Source organism: Dermacentor albipictus, chromosome 1 (assembly GCF_038994185.2).
Source record: "Dermacentor albipictus isolate Rhodes 1998 colony chromosome 1, USDA_Dalb.pri_finalv2, whole genome shotgun sequence".
Lineage (NCBI taxonomy): Eukaryota > Metazoa > Arthropoda > Arachnida > Ixodida > Ixodidae > Dermacentor > Dermacentor albipictus.
The window spans coordinates 229773326-229795735 of record NC_091821.1 but is presented as its reverse complement, the minus strand read 5'-3'; the positions used below and the strand labels follow the sequence as shown (position 1 = coordinate 229795735).

General features: G+C 48.6%; 1 protein-coding gene across 5 annotated transcripts in view; it reads right to left on the bottom strand.

The window, feature by feature from the left end:
* Positions 1–2251: 2251 nt before the first annotated feature.
* Positions 2252–22410, bottom strand: part of kat80 (katanin 80) — a 204711-nt gene continuing 184552 nt past the window's right edge. For all 5 annotated transcript variants that reach the window (XM_070531014.1, XM_070531011.1, XM_070531010.1 and 2 more), the window contains 2 exons: positions 13613–13729; positions 2252–12296 (listed from right to left, as the gene is read on the bottom strand). In XM_070531014.1, coding sequence (XP_070387115.1) covers positions 12164–12296; positions 13613–13729 — 250 coding nt within the window. In that variant the 3' untranslated portion in view covers positions 2252–12163. The remainder of the gene's footprint in view (positions 12297–13612; positions 13730–22410) is intronic.

The following is a 22410-nucleotide window of genomic DNA, read 5'->3' as shown; positions in this document are numbered from 1 at the left end:
TAGAATAGAAATGCTTCCACTGGTACTGCACTGCAGGTCGAAACACCATGGCTATAATAAACATCTATGTAGGCAGCGCGAGCGAACTTTGTAGGCGAACGTTCTGGGAATGTGTGTGCTCTGTGTTGGGGTAGCTTTGATGTGTATAAAGTGGAAATCTGCCCTTTCTTTGTTTTTTTCTAGAGGAGTTTAGTGACGTCTACTGGCCCACCCAGTAACTACTATGTTTTAGTGGTTCTCTTTCCAGATGGCGCGCCCTTGTGATTGTACTAGAATAGCGAGCTGCAACACTGAACGGTACGTGCATGCATGGCTTCTAAAAAATTGGTGCAATATCATGGCTTGCATCCTTTACAGAAAAGGATGTCATGGCAACTCAACGCACCATTGAATGGGTGTTTTGGTTTGTGGAAATGCCGTCTTTCTAGGGTGTAAGGGTGTTAGTTATAGACACAGTAAAACATCCCCAAGGGGGTAGGTAAACTGGTTTAGAGTGTAACACCAGGGTGGATCGCTCAATTCCAAGTTAAGAGAAGTTAACGCAAGGAAAAATCACGCTGAAGCGGATAAAGAATACATACCCTACGGGATACCAGTGAAACGCTGGGAGGCGCTCGGAGATGACAATACCTCCATGATACGGGATTTCACGACGAAGATTTATGAGCAAGCGCACATCCGAAAGGAACAGAGAAGGCACAACTTTCACTATTGAGGAGGACGAGAGCGACATTCAGAACTGCAAGAACTGCGGAAGGATCACGATTATGTCGCACACGATGTCGAAAAGATATACGATAAAGTGCGAGTGCTGGGCACTAATAGTTTGGATTGAGTATTAAAACTAAATTGTGGGGTTTTGCGCGTAATGAATGAATGAATAGAATTTATTGATAGGAAAGACAGAGAGGTCGACCTGAGCTAGTGCGCTCTAGTCTGCTACTCTGCACTGGGGAAGAGGGAAGGGGAGTGAAAGTATTGAGATGGATGATGATGATAAGAGAAGTGGCAAGTGCTTATGTACATGAGACAGTTGCCTCGCTAGAGCCGCTCGTCGAGCTTGGTGTCCTGCAGGAACTTCAACAATACTTTTGTTGCACGCACTGAAATTGCAGTGTCGGGCCATGAGCCGAGGATAGCTTCCTCCGACAGTAGTTGTCTGGCAACGCTGGCTAGGAAACTGTCTAACGGCCTTCGCTCCAGCATATATGCTGGGCAGTCACACAGTACGTGTTGCAGTTTCGGGCATCTGGCAGTGTACACAATCAGGGTTGTTCGATTGGCCGATGAGGTGTGCGCAGCGACGGGTGAAAGCAATGCTGAGCCGAATAAACCCTGATACGATTAGGAGGCACGCCGAACGGGGGCTCCAGCAATTTTGACCGCCTAGGATTTCTAGACGTGCAGCACGGCACACAGGCGTTTTTCAAACTTGATCCCGCGCCCTCAGGCTTAGCAGCGCAATGCCAACGACACTATACGCTACTGCGGTCGGTATAGTTTGGAATGATGGCTGGGAAAACTACACAGGAAGACACACGGTGGAGAGGTATTAGGAAACCTTTACGGAGAGGTATAAAGAAAGCATCTTTATGTTGTCTTCAATGAAAAGTCAAGGCTAATGCCGAAGTGCCAAGGCATAAAGTCTGGAGGAACCTCAGAGAAGGACGTTCGACTGATTAAAAAAATATAAATGGAAATGAAGAATAGCAAATCGCTTTAGTTCGGTGAAAACGGAAGCTTCAAAGTGACAGTGGGGCGTCATAAAGGCTTAAAGACGAAAATTAAAAAAAGAAAGCCTTTAAAGATGGAGACGCATTCAAACGAATACCTAGGACTGGAAGGCACGACGTGCAAGAGGAAAAGACAGTTCATGTGCTTTGGCACGTCGTGCCGTAGAAGGATCGACATTTGGGCGAGTTGATACTGGTTGAACATCTTGAAGGGGCAGCGCAAGACGAAGACAGAAGGCAGGAACACACAGGACAGCGCCGTCCAGTCCTCATATTAAGGTCGGGATACGAACAGACCAGCCCAGACACTATGAAAGGTTAATTATGGAGAACAAGTTCCACGTACCGCTTATGCAACTTGTTCACAAAGAAAGCCTGCACGCACTCATTTATGGCAGCCCATGCGATAATAAGAAAAGAAAAAGATAGAGACCCCCAGGTCTGATGACAGCCAAACCGTATTTCGTTGGCTTTCAAATCTAACAATTACAGTTTCAACAAACAAACAAGACACCACCTTTGTTGTCACGACGCATTTATTATTTTTTTTACCTTTCTTTCACAATGAAGAGGCACCATCGCCAGATTAAAAGCAGGCGACATCTACCGTGCACAGTGTCAGGCAGACGAAATGAAAAGCAATAAACACTGGGTGAGTTTACAAAGGAATGGTTATGATCGTCATTAGGGTGACCCGAAGTGCGCCAAGAGCAAACACAACGATTCACTAAAGGTGAAACGGTTAAATTATGTGTTTCTGGTGAACAGCCAGTAGCGACTAAGTTGGCCCTACAAATCAGTAAATGATAGCGTTGTGCTAACGTCCATAACGACCTCACAGAGGTCACACAAGGCGACATACAAACGTACATTCTACGCAAACACTCTTTTTTGAACAAATGCAAAACCACAGATATCCCTGCACCACACAGTACTAGATCTCGCTCGCTCAGAGGCGGACAGGACGAGGAGCGAGTCTGACCTGCGGTGACAAAGCAACTATTCCGGTATCCACCTTCTAACAAAAACCATGTCTGAGACACTTTCCACCATGTATAACAGCGAAATGTAGGCTGGAACGAACCCTCCTAACTTATGACGCCTAAGGCAGTGGTCAAGGAGACTCGGTAACTGGCTGAACAATAAACTAGGACAAAGAACTATCTCGATAACAAGAGGTGTTCCAGCGGCTTGTTAGAAGCTATTTTGCAAGCCAGAAAAACGGTGTGAATCTCTTTTCAAAAGCTATACAACATTGGCTGCCTCTCTCATCGACAAAACTCTGCACATAAACAATCACTCCTCGCAACTCATACGCTACCAACACGTCTATACATCATGCCAAAGAAAGCTGAAACGGCGTAGAATAGAATTATACAGCAATGGTCCACATAATGCTACACAAGCCACACTGTGTCCTTAGCAATGGAATAAACCAAAATGGCAGTTCATCTGTGTTGCACGCGGCCGCGAAACAAAATGTCATGCGGTCACATTCGCACAGTGCGTTTGAAATGTAGCAAAAAAAAAATTATAAAGACAACAAACAAAACGCTTTAGAAAGAGGCATGCTGAACGAAACCTGCCGGTTCCGCAAGAGCTCCGTAAACTCCGCACAGCGCAGGAAATTGTAGTGCTGCCGAAGTGAACACACACGCCGGGAGCCCAACCTCTGTTTGCGTGCGAGATACACGAGGTAAAGAAAATCAACACCGGTGATGCCCACAACACTGTATAGTGCTCTTGCCCATTGCGACGATACAGGGCGGGTGGAATGTGTTGAATCAAGCAAAGTGGTGCGTGGTCCCAAAAGCGACAAATGTACAAAATGAAAACGCCATGGATTGCGCTGAAGTCGAGCGGACGCGCGTTTGTCACCCTGCACGCTTTCCCGCCATGTCGTTGTTTCAAACGTTCCTTTATACCTTAGTGGCGCGGCGCGCTGCTTTGGGAATCTACTGAGTGCCAATGTCGTTATACACGCTTCGTACACATTTTTTATACATCGCGACCCAATTTTTCGCGCCTTCACAACGTATAACGAAAAGCGTGTGTGCCGACTTTCAGTAGGATGTAGCTCGGCCTGGCACGGCGTAATAAAATGGCGTTTCTGATGGTTCAGTGTGGTTTAAGAGACATCGCGATTTGTCAGTCTGCAAGCACTGCATCCCCACAACACACGTTAACTTAGTCACGCACTCTCGCACTTACAACTAAAATGAGGAAAAAAAGCAATATTACAGCTCAGTATTTGCTTCCACACACTCATGACAAGATTGAACACACGTTCGCGGCGCTTCTGTCCCACTGCGGAGCCCCAATGATGCTAGCGGCCGAGCCAGAGGTTGCGCAAGTAAGCCTTAAAAAATAAATAAAAAAGCCCATGCAAATCAAGACTATCGCATATACAATGGCTTAGTGAATAATGACAAGCCCCTTAGAAACCGATATATAAACTTGAGGTAACCATTTGCCTCGGAAGGATACTTTAATTCACTATGAGGACGCCACAAATATCTCAAGAGTTTCGACAAACGGTTATGTTTACAGCGTTCAACTTAAACCATCACTCCGGTGTCCAGGCCTTCGCAACGCTTACCTGCTGCAATCAAGCAGTAGTTCAAAGGCTGACCAGTCAGAGTTATGACGACTTACACTTTCTTAGAATCTGCGAAAATTATGATCAAAAGAAAGTGTTCAATCATGTTTAATCTCGAGTGATTGCAAAACAGACGCTTGAAAGCGCTGGAAGTACAGAAATATTTGCTGCATCTGCGACCGCTGCTTGCACTGACACATTCTAATATCGCTGTCGAAATCTGAATTCTGGAGAACGGTTATGCACAACCTATTTAAAACATACACGAAACTTTCTTACATCAGTTCAGAGCCTTCGATCGCATTAAAGCGCATTAAGTTCCTTTCAGAAGGGGTCGATCTAACTATCATTAACAGTGCGAATATACTTGAGCCTGCAATAACGTTTCTTGCGCTAACAAACCACGAAACACTGTTTTCTCAAAGACTGCGTCTCTTCAAAGGCCACCTAACACGAACGCACCGTCATGCTATTGCAAATATTACAGTAATCGTAATGGGGTCAGTATGAAAGATCGAAAGAGTACAAGACTAGTTTCACGAAACGGAGAAATAGCACCACACAAGTGGGTTAGGGAACACGGTCAGCAATACCGAGCAGTCACATAATCGTCGTATTAAGTGTTCTTGAACGAGAACACACAAAGCGGCTACCCGACAGAACATGAGCCCATCAAAATGCAGTTAACTAAATGTGCGGACTTAGAGTCGTGGCGAAGAGCACCAACTTTACACTATACGATCTTCATAGCATCGAGGTTGAATGCTCGGAACGCCGAAAACAAAACACAAACGAGACCGCATACGCCAGAGGACGGAAGTTTCACGACAGCAGTACGCCTTATAAGAGGGATGTACGAGCAGTTGCAACGGCATCGGTAGAGACCGTTCGCGACAGATACATTAACAAATCACGGAGCACTTGGACGGCAACGACGCACAACATGCGTGCAACATAAAAGTGTCATATCGAAGATGACCAAAGAGCACTTTGGTGCTGCAATTGTTCGACCACCACGTGGTTCATGAGCAGTATACGGATCTTCGGGGGGAACGAAACCTTGGACTTCGTCACGGAAACCAATCGCGAGCGATTCTGTTCCGTCGCAGTTTTACTAATGTTCACTACCTGCATCGCGGCGTTTTTCAAAGACAATACATTCTTAACATTTAAGACCCATTTTATCATGTAATTATCGGTGTACTAAACGAATGATGATTGTGCAGGCGATTTATGCCACTCAACCAAGGTAATATTTTTATGGTCGCACTAAATATAGGAAAATTGTGTTCATTTTCCAATTTTTTTCCTACAAAATATCGCACATAAAGTAGCATTTGGTGGTTAAGTTAAGGTCGTCAAGATGAAAGATAACATGATTGTAGTAACAAATAGGCTTCAAGAAAGTCAGCGCAAGATCGAGTACACATGTGCATTCGAATAAGAAAGACACTAGCATCGCGGGTGATACTTTGGACAATTAATCACCGACTAATACGCCACCTTGCCTGCTGCGATCGGATCAGCAGGCGGTGCGATACCTTCTCTTCGGTTCATATGAACTTTGACAGCACGGCGGAACTGGACAGTGTCCAAAATGGTATTCTACTATTTGTATAAAACACTATACAGTAAGGAGCACGAGAGCACTGCTCAGGAAGGCTGCACTGCGTGACGATCGCTTACCCAGTTTTTCCACGCATCGTGGCAGTTAAAAACGAGAAATACACTTCGGGAACTTCTAATGTGGGGCTCTGGCTTCTTCAGCAGTAATAACTGTCACTTTAACACGCAAATATGAATGAAAATAAGCACAGTTCGCGCCGTAATGCTTTAAATGGGGACCTTGATGCATAAGAAAACGTAGAGTGCGCGCGCGTCCCTTGCAGAAAGATGCTAGCGTAGAGTGCGATCCACTGTTAAAGGGAACACTAATGTGCAGCTCTCACATTGCTGGCACTCTAAAGCTGGAACCGCATGAAGAATTGTCTCACGCGATTTGATGCGCGATCCGTTACACGCACAGGTAACTGTACAAGATAGATATATAGGTTTTAAGGAGGAAAGGAGAGATGGGCAGAATGCTGAATTGATAGGCATCTAAAGCATACCTGATTAGCAGGCTAGGTGACTATTTGCCACCGCCCTGTTTGGAAGGGGGATGTCAATAAATCATCGTCGCTAAGGTCACTAGATCTAAGGAGCTTTCCATAACGCACGCCTAGGCCCTGTTTCAGGTTGGTGTTAGCCTTTACATGCCGCGGCCGATAAGTGCTGCGCATTATACTCTTCACTAAACTTACCGAATTTCAGACTCAAAATGTCGGTTCGCCAACGGACTATCTACCAAAATCATGACCTAAAGAATCCGCCGCACCCACGATCGCTGATGCCGTGCAAATGACACTACAAAATGACATTATAAAAGTTAGATGATGCTTCCAAACGCGTGCCATCAAGTTCTACAATTTGTTGCTGTGAGTGTTTCGTGCAAGGTGCAACTGTAAAGAAATAAATTTCATGAACTCAAATAAAAGAGAAAGGCATCATAAATAGTGAAGACGTATGTAGACTTCCTGCGCGCACTGCAATATAACTAAATAAAATAAATTTGATTAATCGCATGCCATTATCGGCACATGTCAGCGCGTAAAAAAAGAGGTAGCAATTAATGCGACGAGCCTTCTAGTCGAATTGAGACCGAAAATGGCGGTCTGCCAAATTTGCTATAACAAACAGCGGCAGTACTTTTGAAAATGTCACCCCAGTAAAACAACGCCTAATGAGCCATTCGCAGAAGTATACTGCGAATAAGCAAGAAAGGTATTTTCTAACCAAAGTTGCTTAAGACAGCTGATTTTGCCCCACAGATACATGGTCGACGTGTGCCTTTATGTTACTGGTTTTAGTATGAAGTCTCAACGTTTTAACGAATTTTATTGTAGGTCACGTCATCAATACTCACCCGAAGGTAACACTTTCGTCGGGACCCCGCATCATTTATTATGTAAGAAGCCTAGTATTTATATAACCAAAGCAAAAGGACTTGGATCTGTGCAAGCACTCGAACTTAATTCGTCGAGAAGTGGTCAAGCTCATGCCTCGTTTTCCAACCAAATTTTGTAGCGCTGCCGCTGCACGGAAGAGGCCGCGCACCGTTCTGCAAGTCGTGTATTATGCGTGTCTGTGTCCGTTCCCTTCGCGCGGACGTCCTCGCGTCTGCGGCGGCGGGGCGTTAGCCGCCGTGTCGACTTTTCACTCGCGATAAACGCTCCTATAGCTGCGATTCCAGTTTAAGCTCCAACTTCCGGCTGAAACTATGTCAATGCAGTGAACAGGTGTGCAGGAAGATAACACTGCCACCAACCAAACGTCGTCTGCTTCACTGCCAGACGATTACACACTCCACGACGGAGGAATTTCGCACGTGCTCTCGTATGTTCCCTTTAACGGTTGATCGCACTGAACATTGAACTGAGTAAGGACCACGCTGGGAGCGCCGGCGCAGACATGAGCGTGCCTACACCGACAGCACAACGCATCGCGCCCAGGACCAGCAAAATGGCTTCTAGGGTGCTCCAGATTCTTTATACGGCGCACACCGCTCTTGATGACATCATCCGCACAATGCGTATTACCATGCCCCGATAATTTGACAAGTGCGACGGAGCAGTTTTTACGAGTTCCGCTGTGGCGGCCCATATCGTGCTTCCTGTCGTCCATAAAGCTGCCTTCGCTGTCTATGTGTGACAAGCGCAAAAAAGAGGCCGTCCAGTGGTTCCGATGCCAACCCTAAGAAAGGCTGGATACTTACTCGACTACGTTCGACCGCTTCATGAAGAAACGTGAAGCTCTGTGCATTTTAATGCACTCCGCTATTCGCTGTCGAGCTGCCATTTACAGAGTGGTGCATTTTAGCACGCTATTATAGATGCCTCGATACAGCACTAATGAAAACGTCGCATGCGATGCGAATTCCAGCAGCTGCCCTGGCGGGGTGCTCGAGACTGCCAAATCGACCACCCTAACGTCTCTTTAGCCTAAATACTTCAGCATATTAACCCTTTACTGCATAAATTATACAAGCCTCTTTCTTTTTTTAGGCCGCATATGCCTAAACCAACCCCGCTTTTCTAAAGAAACCCTCGCTTGCGATTTTACGAGCCAAAATTGTCGCCTATATATAATAAACGATACACCATGCTGTTACGGGTATATTTTGTGACCATGCAAAAATTGAATTGAAAATTCGAATGCCACAATACGTGCAAAAACACACCAGAACCACTGAAAGAACTCGACACCCTGCTTTAAGAAATGGAGTGTATTTTTCACAGCTCCAGCTAGTACAAGTTTCATTAAAGCTTGATGACATCCTTGACTGACCAATTTATAGCTTCAATATCTAGGCCGGACCATTTATTGACCTTGGTTTTGTGTTAATTATTGCTTGCACTGACGCAAGCCGAATGAAAACACCCTTTCTCTTCTTCCCAGTTACTGATTGCTGCTGTTATGAGCGCTTGGAACGTAACAGGCCCAATGCTACCTTCATCGTAAACACTGCTGGCATTTTTTTCCTTACCTATTCTACACCATTAACGGTGCTAAGAAAGAGTGTAGCCCGCGCAAACAAATGTTGCTAACCGAATGGATATGTCAATCAAAACATCACAGTAGGTCAATCGGTATTATCGTGCGCTGATCTAAGTGTATGAATTGTGAACATAACCGTTTATTTACGAGCTTCTTGCAGATACTCTGATGAGCTGCCGCCATACAACTTTTAAAGAGGAAAAAATACTTAGCTTCAAGAAATTTTCAATTTGCTAGCTCTTTCATGCCCACAGGCATAACCTGACGCGCGCCTATGGCAACACTTCGGCGAATTTCTAAGCCGCGATTACTGCATGGAAAATATTTTCTTCGTTCTGTATATAAGCGAAGCGTCAAGTCTACATTCTTATGGCGTTTACAGTGTACGTCTGGTAGCTCATAATCAACGTGCCTTTACAGGGTATTGAAGCTGACCACAATGAGCTGACCAGCCGTTCACTGAACGGCGGTATCCTCGCGTATATGTCTAAGATGGCGTACAGTAACAACTTCTTAACATGTTTCATTTCCCTTTTGGTAATCACTAAGAACAAATTCTAAGTTTAAGCAGCAGATATCGGGCACAAATGCTCTTTTCTTTGCTTTCTTTTGTTCATTTTTTTCTCACGGCAGGTCAAGCGCAGGCGGCTACACTTTATTCATCGACGCGTTTGGTAAGAATGCACAATACAGCCCTGCCCAGTGGAGCTGTTTCCACCGTCTCCTTCAAAGCCCCTCACCGCAACCCGTGCATTTAAAGAGAGGCAGAACTTTTTCAAGATGTTCGGCCACTAACGTTTCCTTATATTTTTTTTATATTTTTTTATGTGTTTCCAAAGCACCTCACCGATGAAAACTACTGTCCCTCCGGTATTAGGCTGTACGTAATTACTGATAGGCGGGTTCAATCGTTACTATGGTTCTGCGGTGAAATGTTTACCTAACTTGAACAGCCAGGTAAGCCTATCGTAAAGCTGCCTCCTTTGAAGGACGCGAAAAAACCGAAAAGAATAAGAGGTATGACAAGGCACTTCTACGAATCCCGGTGTCATCTGAACAGCACGCGCTTTTAACGCAGGTATCGACTGCCTAGGTGCGCACCAGAAATTCAGATTAATGCAGCTACGCAAGCTATGGTGCGGGCGAGCAGAAAGAGCTAAGCGTCACGTCTTTTGCCTTCCCAGCTGCCCAGTAATAACTATGGCAAATACGACACATTATTAGCATCCTAATATTACAAATACGACACTAGCGTATTTATGCATGTTACCAGAATTGAAGGACGCACTTATCTAGAACCCTGAATACTCATATCACGCCGCATCCATCCTGCTTAATCAGACCACGCATAAAAATACACGCAACAACCACTGCAACCCTGACTCTCACACTCAAACAATGCTGGCTTATAGGGCAGATACAAAACAGGTCTACATGCACAATTCGTAACATGAATGGCGAGTTGAGAGCAGCGCTGACGCATGCCGAAGTCACGCGAACGCTGCTGCATGGTCCACAGTACTATTCATTTACAATTTAGCATTTTGTCGATTTGGTGCTACCAAAGTAACGCAAAATAATATCCAAGCCATCATCCTGGTGCATTTTCGCATAGGTATGTTAAGGACGAAACGATGGACATAATCGCGAAGAAATAACGGTCTGCCCAGAACGTGTAAACGGACAAGAGCCATACGCTTCACACACGGATTCGGCGTCGGTGTAAGCATTTTCGTCGCCATGACGAAAGCTGAGTGGCTGACAATTCTAGAGAGCAAGCTACAATTTGATTGTGGGCTCTTTTCAGATCCAATTCAATCTATAGGGCCAAACAACGAAACCTTGTAAACAACGAACCTCAGTAAGGAAGCCTTCATTGCGGTGAGGCCACCTTGCGTCACCACTCTGAAAGCTTCCTTACTCAGGCGCCCTCAGTGAAGGCTTCCTTGGTGCTTCCTCAGCGTAAGGTAGCTCCGAAGCTACCTTCATGCGTCCTCACGCCGCTCTAGCCCTGAACGAGCGCGTCACCTCTCTGCTAAGCCACGTGACGTTTGCCTGCGCCTGTGCGCTGTCGCCCGCTCGTGGAGAAGCGCGAGCACGGAACGTCTTGCCTAGTACACTCTAGTCTTGCCAGGCATGTCCATTTCAGTCGCACGTTCGGCATGAGTGGTGTTGCTAGGCGTTGCACGACGCCGGCGTGTTAGCGTTGCTGGAGCACATCACGTTTGGCGCTATAATGTGGTACTTTTTTACGTTCAGTAAACAAATCTAGAAGAAAGCATGAACGCGTCTAAATATTCGCAATTATTCGCAAATATTCGCAATAAAAATTATGCGACCACACAACATCTTTTTATTGAATAATGGTGTTCGCGTAAAGCTTTTAAGAGGTCCTCTCGAACCCAGGCATGCGGCAACCGTTCCTTACGAAAAGAGCTTTCAGAGTATGCTTGCTTCCTCCATCGGTCCTTCGCTGTCAGGAGGCCTCACGTAAGGTTAGGAAGCGGTCGAAGGAAAGGAACGTTTCATTGTTTGGGCCCTAGTGTTACGATACCAAGTCAGCTCATCTTACGTGCTCGGAAAAAACAAACGCAGATGGCATCAATTGTTTAATATTATAAATCTTCGATATTACCAACAACGACTACAAAAAAAAAATCCCGATGACAAACAGCGTTCGTCCACTACGCGGAGGCGCTGACATCACGCACACGAAATCATGCAAAGTAAATAATAACGGCAAAGGGCCTATGCTAGAATCGCTAAAAGTATCGCAAAATTGCATACACAAACACCTTGCAACAACATGGCTTCTATATCACAGAGCGATGTTCCTGTCAAGCCGCCCTCAGAAAGGCACCGCTGTGAGATGCGCGCGGTCGAAGGGAATGCGGCCGTGTCGGCAAGGTGTTGGCCGGGCGCATCTTGCCTCGGCGGTGGCCATACGCCATCGACAGCCCTTCTCATCAGCTCCCGCTCACTTCGCCAGGCAGACGGGGCACGAGCACGGATCGAAGCCAGCGTCGCAGAGCGCTAGAAGGCGCGCGCTTTGCCACGCTCGGCTCAGCCTCCGCTGGCTCCCTCGTTCGCGAGGCAGACACGCCGCGAGAAAGGAGGCTACCCAGAGTTCCGAAGCAATAGTGTAGGCGGTAGCCCGCCTATGAGTGGTGAAGTATTCACACAATGGCACTGTCGGTGGTGGATTGCTTGAGTGTTGACGGACCCGCCGGCGAGTTCACTCGAGGCCCTGCATGAGGATGTGCATCTCGCGGAAGAGGTGACCCAGCTTTCCTTGCATCGTCTGGCGCTTGAGCAGAAACGACCGGATGGAGAGCAGCTGGTTGTAGCAGCTCATGCACTTGTTGTACCTGTCGCAAGAAGGGGAGAGAAAGTGGCACATTCGCACGGTATCCCCACAAGTCAAGGCTGTGCTCGCAGATGTCGGCTCTAAAAGACGGGCCAGGAAACGCATTCCCATTTTGTCACTTTAACGAACGCGAAAACAGTGTAGGGCAACTAGCTGGGCGCGTTGGTACGGAGCCATCAATAAATATCCCCGCGATTGACAGAGATAGAACAGAGAGCCGCAAACACTACACACTTGGATTGTTTTCCTTTGTTTGCTGTCAGCGTTGTTCAGTCTACACGTGCGCGCTTCCTACATTTCAGGTGCACGCGTTAAATGTAAGCTTACACAATATCGTCGACAAAGGCCTCTTAGAAAGGGTGTTCTCGCAAGCAAGTGTGCGGAAACACGTGCTAAAGGCCCGTGCGCGGAGCCGAAGCAACGCGCGCATCGGCACCATGGCCACCACACAGCCGCGCAGCGCCGCGTCGAACAGGTGAAGCCTGTTCGACGTGCAGAAGAAAGCGCGGGCGTGAGGGGTGCGACAGGCGCAGGAAAACGGGCGGCCCAAGGAAGCGAGGCACCAGTGCGGCGGCGTGCGGTGCCGCTCGCAGCCCAGTAATGACCGCTGTCCGTCTGTTGGGTAACCTGGGTGTGTTTGGGGAGCTTATGCCGCTCAGCGTCCCGCAGGACTTGAATCCTCCGCCTAATTGTACCTCACGGGAGGGCCGCGAGAAACGGCGGCCGTCAGGGCGAGTGGTCGGCGGCGCGCGATCGCAATCGCAATTAAAATGGCAAGGGACCACGGGGCCTTTCTTTGTTTCTTCCTTTCTCCCTGGGCGCCGTTTTTCGCGTCCCCGCCGACGCCGTCCGCGGCACCCCTCCTCCTGGTTGGCCCCCAAACTAATGATAACAAATTTGAGCCTCGCGGCGCAGGCCGTACATCTCCAGTTTGTATCTGGTTTCCGTTTCGTTCTCCTTCATGAATTTCACAGCTGCCCCCTCGAAGACGGCGCGCCGGAACTCCCGCGAGCCACTCCTCTCTCGCGCACTGCACGATATATTACATACACGCCCAGTATTACAGTCGGACAATTACGGCGTTTCTTGCCCCTCCCAGACAGAGATTTCGCGGCACTCGGCCGGCCTGCACGCAGTCGCCGCCCGGCAGGGCTGCCCCCTCTCCCCGCACGCACTGTCGCCTCGGTGCGGGGCGGCTTCGAAGCTCAGGGGTGGGAGCCGGTCGCGGGCCTCTGTGCGCACTACAACAACGCGGCGCGGGTGAATCAACTGCTCGCGTGTCCCCTCCGATGTCGTGGACTGCGAAGCAGCTCTCACCTTTCTTCCCTGGAGATGTCCACCCCTACACCGGGCGGTGCTGTTATGTTCGTCTTGATGACCGAGGCGAAGTTCTTGAGCAGGATGCGGAGACAGGCACAACCGGTTGACATGTACCTGCACACAGAGCACCGAAACACGCTGCATTATTAAGAGGCCGCCCGATGTGTACGATGTGGTCACGCTTTGCATATACTTCACCACATCGCGCGCCTGTTCGCACAGATTCGTTCAACGGCAGATACGCAGGAGCATCCACAAAGTATATAAGTCGAGCGACTAATGGTCCTTTGAGATAAATGAAAATAAAGACAGGCTGTGATAGGAAGGTCCGACTTGGTTCCTGCCATTCCGACTCAGCTTGGGAAAGCAAGCCCGCAGTCAGCGACCTGAATAAATCAATGAACGGAGCGAAAGGCCCGCCATGTAGCACCGGCAGTGCTGCATCATGCAATGCAGCACCTGGCGATTCGCTCCACCCAACCCGCGTTCCACAGGACGTACGAGCGGCCGGGCGCAACTTTCTCCGGGCACAAGACAGGAGAAGACAAAGCGCCGCATGCCGCGGCGACTATTTACATAAGAGGGTGTGAGCTCCGGTCATTTTCGATGCGGCACCGGGTCAATCGGGTGCATTCCTGGCATTCCCGGGGCGGCATCTCCAGCCTTAATGAACGGCAGCCCGAATATATCGACGTGCCGCGGCGTCGGCGCATACAGCACCGGAGCCACACCTTCGGCACGCCACCGTTCCCGAACCACGGACCGATCGCAGCGCACTCTCGCACCAGCACGCTTCGGCTAACGAAGGTAATTAATGATGCATAAGTGCTCGGGGCCATAATCTGGACCTGCGCACTGAGCGAGGGCCGCAAAGCCCGGCGGATGCCACGACCATCGTTCGACCACCGCGGCCACGACGGCAGCGCGCGCGGCAAGCACGATCACAGATTGAACCAGAAGTGCGCGACGTGCAAGAAACGTCGCGGAGCTGGGTCTAACTACAAACAGGGTGCGAAGTGTGCCTACCTGCGGGACCAAGGGGACAACACAAGACAGCGAAGCAAGCAGCTTTTCGATAACACTGGAAATTCTGCCAGGCCCGATTGTCAAACAGAGCGCAGAGACCGCGGCGGAACAGCGCAAAACCGTATTAACTGTGAGCAGGCACGTTCTCAGCATATTTTAAATAAATGCGTGAACAAATGTTGCATGAAATCTCAAACGAATTTCCTGGGCGTCGGCAATTTCACCAGGCTCTGCACCATATACTCGGCACTGCATGCAGCGTCTGCCGCGAGTATCTCTCTCTCTCTCTCTCTCTCTCTCTCTCTCTCTCTCTCTCTCTCTCTCTCACACACACACACACACACACACACACACACACACACACACACACACACACACACACACACACACACACACTTTTTCCAGCTCTTTTTCAGCCATAGTTACTTTCCCCAGAAACATCACCCGACCTCGACCCTAGAGTCAACCCAGTACGTACTGTACCATATGCGCGGGGCGGTCTACAACACTACAGCTACATATACCACATTAGTTCTGCGGAAATCCGAAAAGAAAATTACGTAAGAACATTTGCTTGTATTCTTTGAATAAAGAGTTTCGCAAAAGAAGTGCATAAGGAAATATAGAAGACTCGTTCCACAGTAAACTACGTAGGACATTGCTGCGAGCACATGCCATTTGAGGTGAAGAGACCAACAAACAACGCCTTCACGAGCAGCTGCCGATCACCAATAGTCGAGGTACCAATTGCCAAAGTTTGGGCGAAGAACGCCAGACTTTTCTACCGCCCCCGACGAGACCTGACTCGCAGAAATGGACAGGAGTGCATAACTTGTCGCTGGTGGCCGAGCACCGCCAACTGCTCGTGCTGTTGCATCCACGGCCGCGTATAGGCGCGGCACTCCAAAAAACGGTGGCGTGACTCACGGGCACGCACAACTGGGCGTGCTTGTGCTTCAGAGCATCCAGTTCGAGAAATCTCGCGCCAGATCACAGGTGGTCCCCTCAGCACGAACACACAGCGGAGAGATACTCCTCCGTGAAGAGCAGCGAAACGACTCGAGAAGAGCGAAAGCTTACCCGAGCCAGGACTGACGCTAGCGTTCCGAATGCGCCTACGGAGCCACGTTGTGTGCCTCTTACTCGCATTCGCGTCGGCTCCATTCGTTGAAAAGCCATTCCCTGGCTACCCAGAAAAGCGACTACATCTGCTGCTACCTGCGGCACGTCTTTCGTTGGCTGCTCAGAGTTCGCAAAGGCGCAATACGTCCAGAGAAAAACAGCCCGGTAGGGTGGAGTTTTCTGATGCACCATCTGGAACGCACAAGACTAGACTACTTCGACTGCTAGCAGCGTCCAGTCACACGTGAGTACAGTGTAAATTGCCCCGCAAGTTTATCCATACCATTTCAATTGGGGTTCAAGAAACGCACAAAATGACACCTACAGATATACAGGGTGTCCCAACTATCATGCACAAAGATGATGGCAACACTTAAAGACAATATTAAAGAATATGCTGCACCTGAACACTGCAAAACAGGAATATTACACTACAAAAGAGGATACACTGTTAACGACATTTAAGTGGAGGACTCGTGTGAAAAGTAAAAGAAGAAAAATAGAAAAAAATAGAAGAAAATGGTCAGCTCCCCTTAAAGGGATACTAAAGAGAAAGGCAAGTAAATTTTAGCTGATAAAATATTCTTTCACAACTCTATCTCACAACAGGAGGTTGATTATTATAACTATAAGACAAAATGAGGGTCGAGCTACTTCTTTCTTTCTTTTTTCGAATTGCGCGCCGAAATCCTAGCGCCAGTACAACAGTGTGATGTCATAAATTTCAATTTATTTCTTTACCCCGCTGCAGTCGCGCAGTAATAATTCTCGAAACTTGCTAAGTTCAGTATGTGGCTGCTACACAGCATTAGTGGAACCTGTTTTAAAATATGGTATTACATTATATAGAAACTGCTCGGAATATAAGAAGCAAGCATTAAATGTCATACTAAAACGAATCGTGAACAGTATATCTTACGGTACCAAATTACACTCGGTTGACATGAAAGAGAAATACGATGAGTTAGGCATCCTACAGATTCGTGAGCTGTTTTATTTTGTTGTGTTGACGCGGTATTATTATTCAAATGAATATAAAACTCCAGTAAAAAAAGATGTTACATTGAGGAAAACGGAACGTTTTGTTAAACCACGGGTCTATAGTAATTATGGCAAAATGATGCGCAATTACTATGTACCAGCTATGTTTAATGAAATTCCTGGTTATCTATGTAACGTGTGCGATGACATCATTGACACCAGACATGCTAGCGGGCTGTCCCGCGACTCTCGCCGACCCCGAAGATAAATGGCTTTACTGGCACAAGATGATATCAAGCTCTTCATATCAAGATCAACTACGGGCTGTCCAGAGGGTCCACGATGACGCTATAAGGCTCGGCCCGACGGTGCCAACGTGGACGCGGCCCGCCTCGGTCTGAAAAGACCGGGCTTCAGGACTCTAATGAAGTTTTGTGAATGAATGAACGAATGTCTTGCAAGCAACAAGAGAAAGATGACGACTGGTTTAAGAGATTGGTGCGTAAATTTAATGCCTTGTGTATAGCTTTACTTGTTCGTATATGTTATTTTGTGCTGTCAGATTTATCGGCAATGTCGTGTATAACATGAAATGCATGTATATGAAGTTATATTTGTTAGAAGATTCTCCACCTGCTGCCTGACCAGCCAACAAGCACAACATGCTTAGGCAGGTCAGAATTTATGTATTTGTATGCTGTATTGACAAATAAACTTTGAAACTTCTTTACAATACAATGAAAATAATCCTTGCGTATTTTCTGACTTATGAAACCTCCTCCAACCGTGCGAGTGGCTTTATTGGTAAGTTAGATTTTGGTAAGTAAGACGGGTAAGTTACCAATAAAGGTGATCTCATCTTCCTCTTTATATAGTGTCCCTTTAATGAGGGGGTCATCAACGACACGTGAAGCCATTTATCAAAGGAGCATAAAAAAATAGCGTAATAAGGTTTTATCGCAACGATTACATTGCGGTGGAGCATCCCCTTCATACGTAGAGTGCGCCGGCCGAGAATTCTTGCAGAATACGGTCGTCCATTTCAAGCTCACGCTGTCAGCGCGAGATTAAATTAAATGAGACCCTGGTGTTTTACGTGCCAAAACTACGATCCGATTATGATTTTCACAGTGGCGGTGAACTCCCGCTTATATTTGACTACCTGGGTTTCTTTAATGTGCACCTAAATATAAGTACACGAGCGCGATTGCATTTCACGAACACCATAGAAATGCGTCGGCAGCGGCCAGGATCGAACGGGCGACCTCGAGCAGCGTAACGCCACGGTTAGCGTCAGAATAACAAACACGTGCTTGTAGTCACAAAAACGTTCATGCGCCAAACAGTTCGTAGGAATAGGAGCCGGCTAATCGTGGTACTGATCGCTGCGTTAACGAACGCGGTTGCGAAGAGCTCTTACGAAGAAAAAAGCTTTCTGAATTCGGCCTGCCGATTACCAAGCGGGAAAGCTAAGCACGAGCGAACACGAGTACTCTTGGGAACGTCGCGCTCGCCAGGTATACCTCGGCCACCGGCAAGCCACGCTGGCACAGCGAAGGAGGCGAAACAGGAATCGACGGCGCACGCAGTCACGCCCGGGAGTCCGAGAAGGGGCCGCCGCCGCGTGACACTTGGTGCGCGCAGGCAGCCGACGGAACGTCCGCTCCGATGGCTCGCGCCCAGAAATCGCATAAATGAAGGCGCATTTGAACTGCAAATGTAATTGCAGGGAGGAGACTCGGATCCCACTGGAGTCGTTTTCCTTTGATTGAGATGAATTATGGCCAACGGGTTTGCCGGGCCACCGAGAAAATGGTATTTCGTGAAGAAGGGGAGGGGGTAATTTGTTTCGTAACGAGCGGCCCGGCCGGCCTCCCGTCGCAGTTCGGCCGCGTGTGTGTGTGCGCGCGCGATCCGGACGCCGAATGGCACCGGGCCGGCGGAGAGCGAGTCCGATCGCAAAACGAGCCGCCCCGCCCCTTCGGAGCCGCGCCATCAAGTTGTTGACCTTTGCACGTCGATGCGCGCGCGGCGCCCGACCCGAAACCTTCCCCGAAAGCTGGCAAAACAGAGTCGGGAGACGCTTGTTCCAATTACACAATCGACTCGCACGGTCCGAAAGCGATGCGTCCTCCGCCATTCGGTCGGTCGTACGCGGCTACGGCAGTAGGTAAGTGTATAATCACCGCTCGCTCCGCCGCCGCGCGGGGAGACAAGAAAGAGAGGAAGACGGCAGCAGTGGGACGCGCGAGATGTACGCGCGCACCGGTTGCCTCGAGATACAGCGTGGAAGAAAGGAGCGAGGGAGCGCGCTTCGAAAAGAACAGAGCCGCCGTCGTGTGCTGAGCGAAAAACGAAACGTGCCGCCGTACAATGAGTGCAGCGCGCGCAAAACCATGAATCGAGAGTGCCGAGGGGTGGGAGAAGGAATCTTTCGCAGTACGCGGACGCCACCAGTCGCTGCTATAGCCGGTACGTCCCGACGTTAACGACTAATCGGGTGTACAAAGCGAAAAAGGAAAAAAAAAATGCAGAGAACGAGAAATACTGAAGTAGTAGTTAAATACGTTTAGCGAGCAGCTTTCCACAGAGCAGAGTGGCCTGCGCGAACTGTCCAGAAAAACTGCGCGAATCCCGAGGCAAGCAGGGCGCGCCACCAACGGCAGCCACCTATCGGCAGATGCGGCTTCATCGAGGTCAAAGGAGGCGCGATAACAAATCGGCTCCATTTCAGACACCCGCCGATAAGCATCAGATCGCGTTTCCCAAAAGGGCAGCGCACAGAGAGCGAGACAGCCGTCACAAAACAAGGGGCCAGGTCGCGCTGGCCGCCACCGGGGAGGCAAACTCCCCCGAAAAAAAAAGAAAGGGAAGAGGGTGCGCGAAGGAAAAAAGAAAGGAGGCTTGGAAAGCGACCGATAGCATCGATCGTTCGTCCCGAAGAAAGTCACAATGGCACCCTTTGAACGCACCGCGCGTACGCGGCTCCACTGCGACCCGACGGCGCACCGGGCGGCCGATGCACGCACACGCTCGGAAAAAAAGCCGGTGGGAGGCTGACGTGGACATTAGATGTCACACGCACGGACACTTCTTTGTCAGCAGCGCCACGACCCCGTCCACACTGTCGGTGAGGCACCGTGCCTCTAACGCCTTTCTCTCGGATAAAGATGTTCCCAACAAGGAAAACCTTCGCAGCATGAACCCGTTCGGTCGGTCGGGAACAGAAGTCGCCAAAAGTGGCGAGCAGTCGATTGCTTCCCACCCGCGTACCAAGCCGCTAGCATTTTCCCATTTCAGTGGATAGCTTAAAACGCGGACGATACAACAAAATTAGCCCACCGGCCGGAAGCCTCGCCCATCAGATGTAAGCGAAGTGCCAAGTATTGCAGCATACTAAACGCGTGACCAGCAACACCGCCAATGATGAGCACGTGCCACGAAGGGTTTTAAGGGTAAACTAACTCTCACTTCAATGACTTCGCCCAAATAGCAGTAAACTACAACACATAACGCGGTTTGGTGACAAAAGAAGCGTGCGCGGAACGGTTGTGCACCTTTGCCATTGGACAAGTTACTTCGCGGCAACTCATTGTCACTAACGCGAAACTATTTAACTTAGGGCAAGCTTTCCCTCGGTCAAAACATTTGCGCTCAAACGGCCCCTTAAAAATGACCCATCAGCAGAGTCATCGTGCCGACGACACACAGCGTTTCCACCGTAGACGGCGCCGCGTGTGCCCGCGCGCGACAGCTACCGCGGCGCATCGGTGTCACGAGTGGCGGGAGCGACCGGCGGCGTCACTGCAAGCGAGAGAACGGGCCGCGGTCGTGCGCACGAGGCTGCCCCTCCTCCCGAGGAGGAGGAGGAAGAGGGTTCCATGTCTGACGTCTTCATCGGGCGACTCGCAGAACGAATGGCTGGGCCGCCCGTCGACGTCGGACGAACCGTGACCAAGCAGAAAACTAGAGGCGCCCAACAATGCCCCACCGTACTCGGCCCCCGCGAAGCGAGACTGCTGTGTGGGAAGCAGTGTTCGTCCGGGGACCCAAGCTTCGACAGTTGCCACGCTATATTGACAGTCGAAGGGAAGAAGGGAGGAAACGTGTGCCTAGTCTACAAAAAAAAAAAAACAGACTTTAGTATGCGCATCCAACGTAACCTGTACTGAGACGTCACTCGCACTTCTAAACCGTTATCAGACAGTCTGGAGATTATCCAGACTGGCTGCAAATCCGAAACCCGAGGACGACGTTATTTCGTGCGCCTGCGAGACGCTTGCGAAGCATTCGACGAGGACGACTTTTCTGACAGTGCCGACGTGGATACAGCTTGTGGCATCGACAATCGAGATTTAGTAGCCGAGCTTACGGTAAATAAAGGTATGCCATGCCTGAAGTTTCTCGTTTTTCTAAAAAGGTACGGGTCGAGCTACATTCTAATTATATATATATTTTATTGCTCGGCAGTTTCAATACATAGGGGTCCACCCATATGTATGTTCGAATTATTTTCGAGTAAATCGGCAGTGGCGTATAAATTGTTAATGAAAGAGCGATAGAGTACGTAGCTTTACACGCTGTCGAGACAGAACGAATAGCGAATGGAAAACAACTGCTCTCAAATGCGTGCGGAAAAGACGTGACTAATTTCTAGACCCTGATCTTGAGAGCTAGAACATGTAAGCAGGAAAGAATTTTTTTTTTTTTCGAATTTGCAAGATCAACGCTCCTATAACACGTGCGATATAATTTCGCCGCTCCGTTTGTCTATTGTGCTTTTCCTTTATTTACAGGGTTGCCTAATAAAGTCAGTTTTGGAAAACACGGTCCGATCTTCGATAGAGGCTCATCGAGGCAAGAAACTTGACTGCTATGCATCGGCCAGTAGTCGCTGTGCTTTAGGATCGTCTCATGTGCTTGCTGGTGTCAAAATAATTCGCGGATGTTAAAATTTAATGAGCCTTTGTCAACGGAAACAGCGTCTCGTGATTGTACCTGAAAGCAGTGTCACGTGAATTCTTTTTTCAGAAAAGATAAGAACCGAAGCGCACTCTGGTTCGTTTTCGTTATTATTATTATTATTATTATTATTATTATTATTATTATTATTATTCCACTTTGGTGCAGAACTCGTTTAGGAAGACATATTACGACGTTTCATCAACATGGGTTCGTTTCCCGCTAGTTCAGAGTACGTGGGCAATTACGCAAAATACGTTCTCGGGGCACGGTATTCGCAAGCAATAAAATTTCGCCGCAGCGAATGAACCTGCCCATAAATTTAAATGTGCAACGGGTACTTTCCCGTATGGCATATACATGCACACCTAAACTTCAGCTTCAGCGGCAGATTTGCGAGTAACTTTTCTGCGACATCCGTGCTCCGAAAACACGTTGTCGGGGTTTAAAGCCTGTTTCACATGATGCGATTTCACAGGTGCGGCAAATCAGCCGTCGGCCCCTTCGTGCGTGCGGTCTTTCGATGTTCGGAGCGCTGCAGCGTGGACGGGGAACCAATAACAACGCGCATCGTCAGACACGTCACGGTAGCCCGCCAGCTTACTTTTGTTTTGACAGAGTAACGAGTTCAAACACGAAAACATTAAACTAAAAAATACTGACCAGTTTTCTTTACGTTGTTTTCACCGAAGCCGGACTGACCA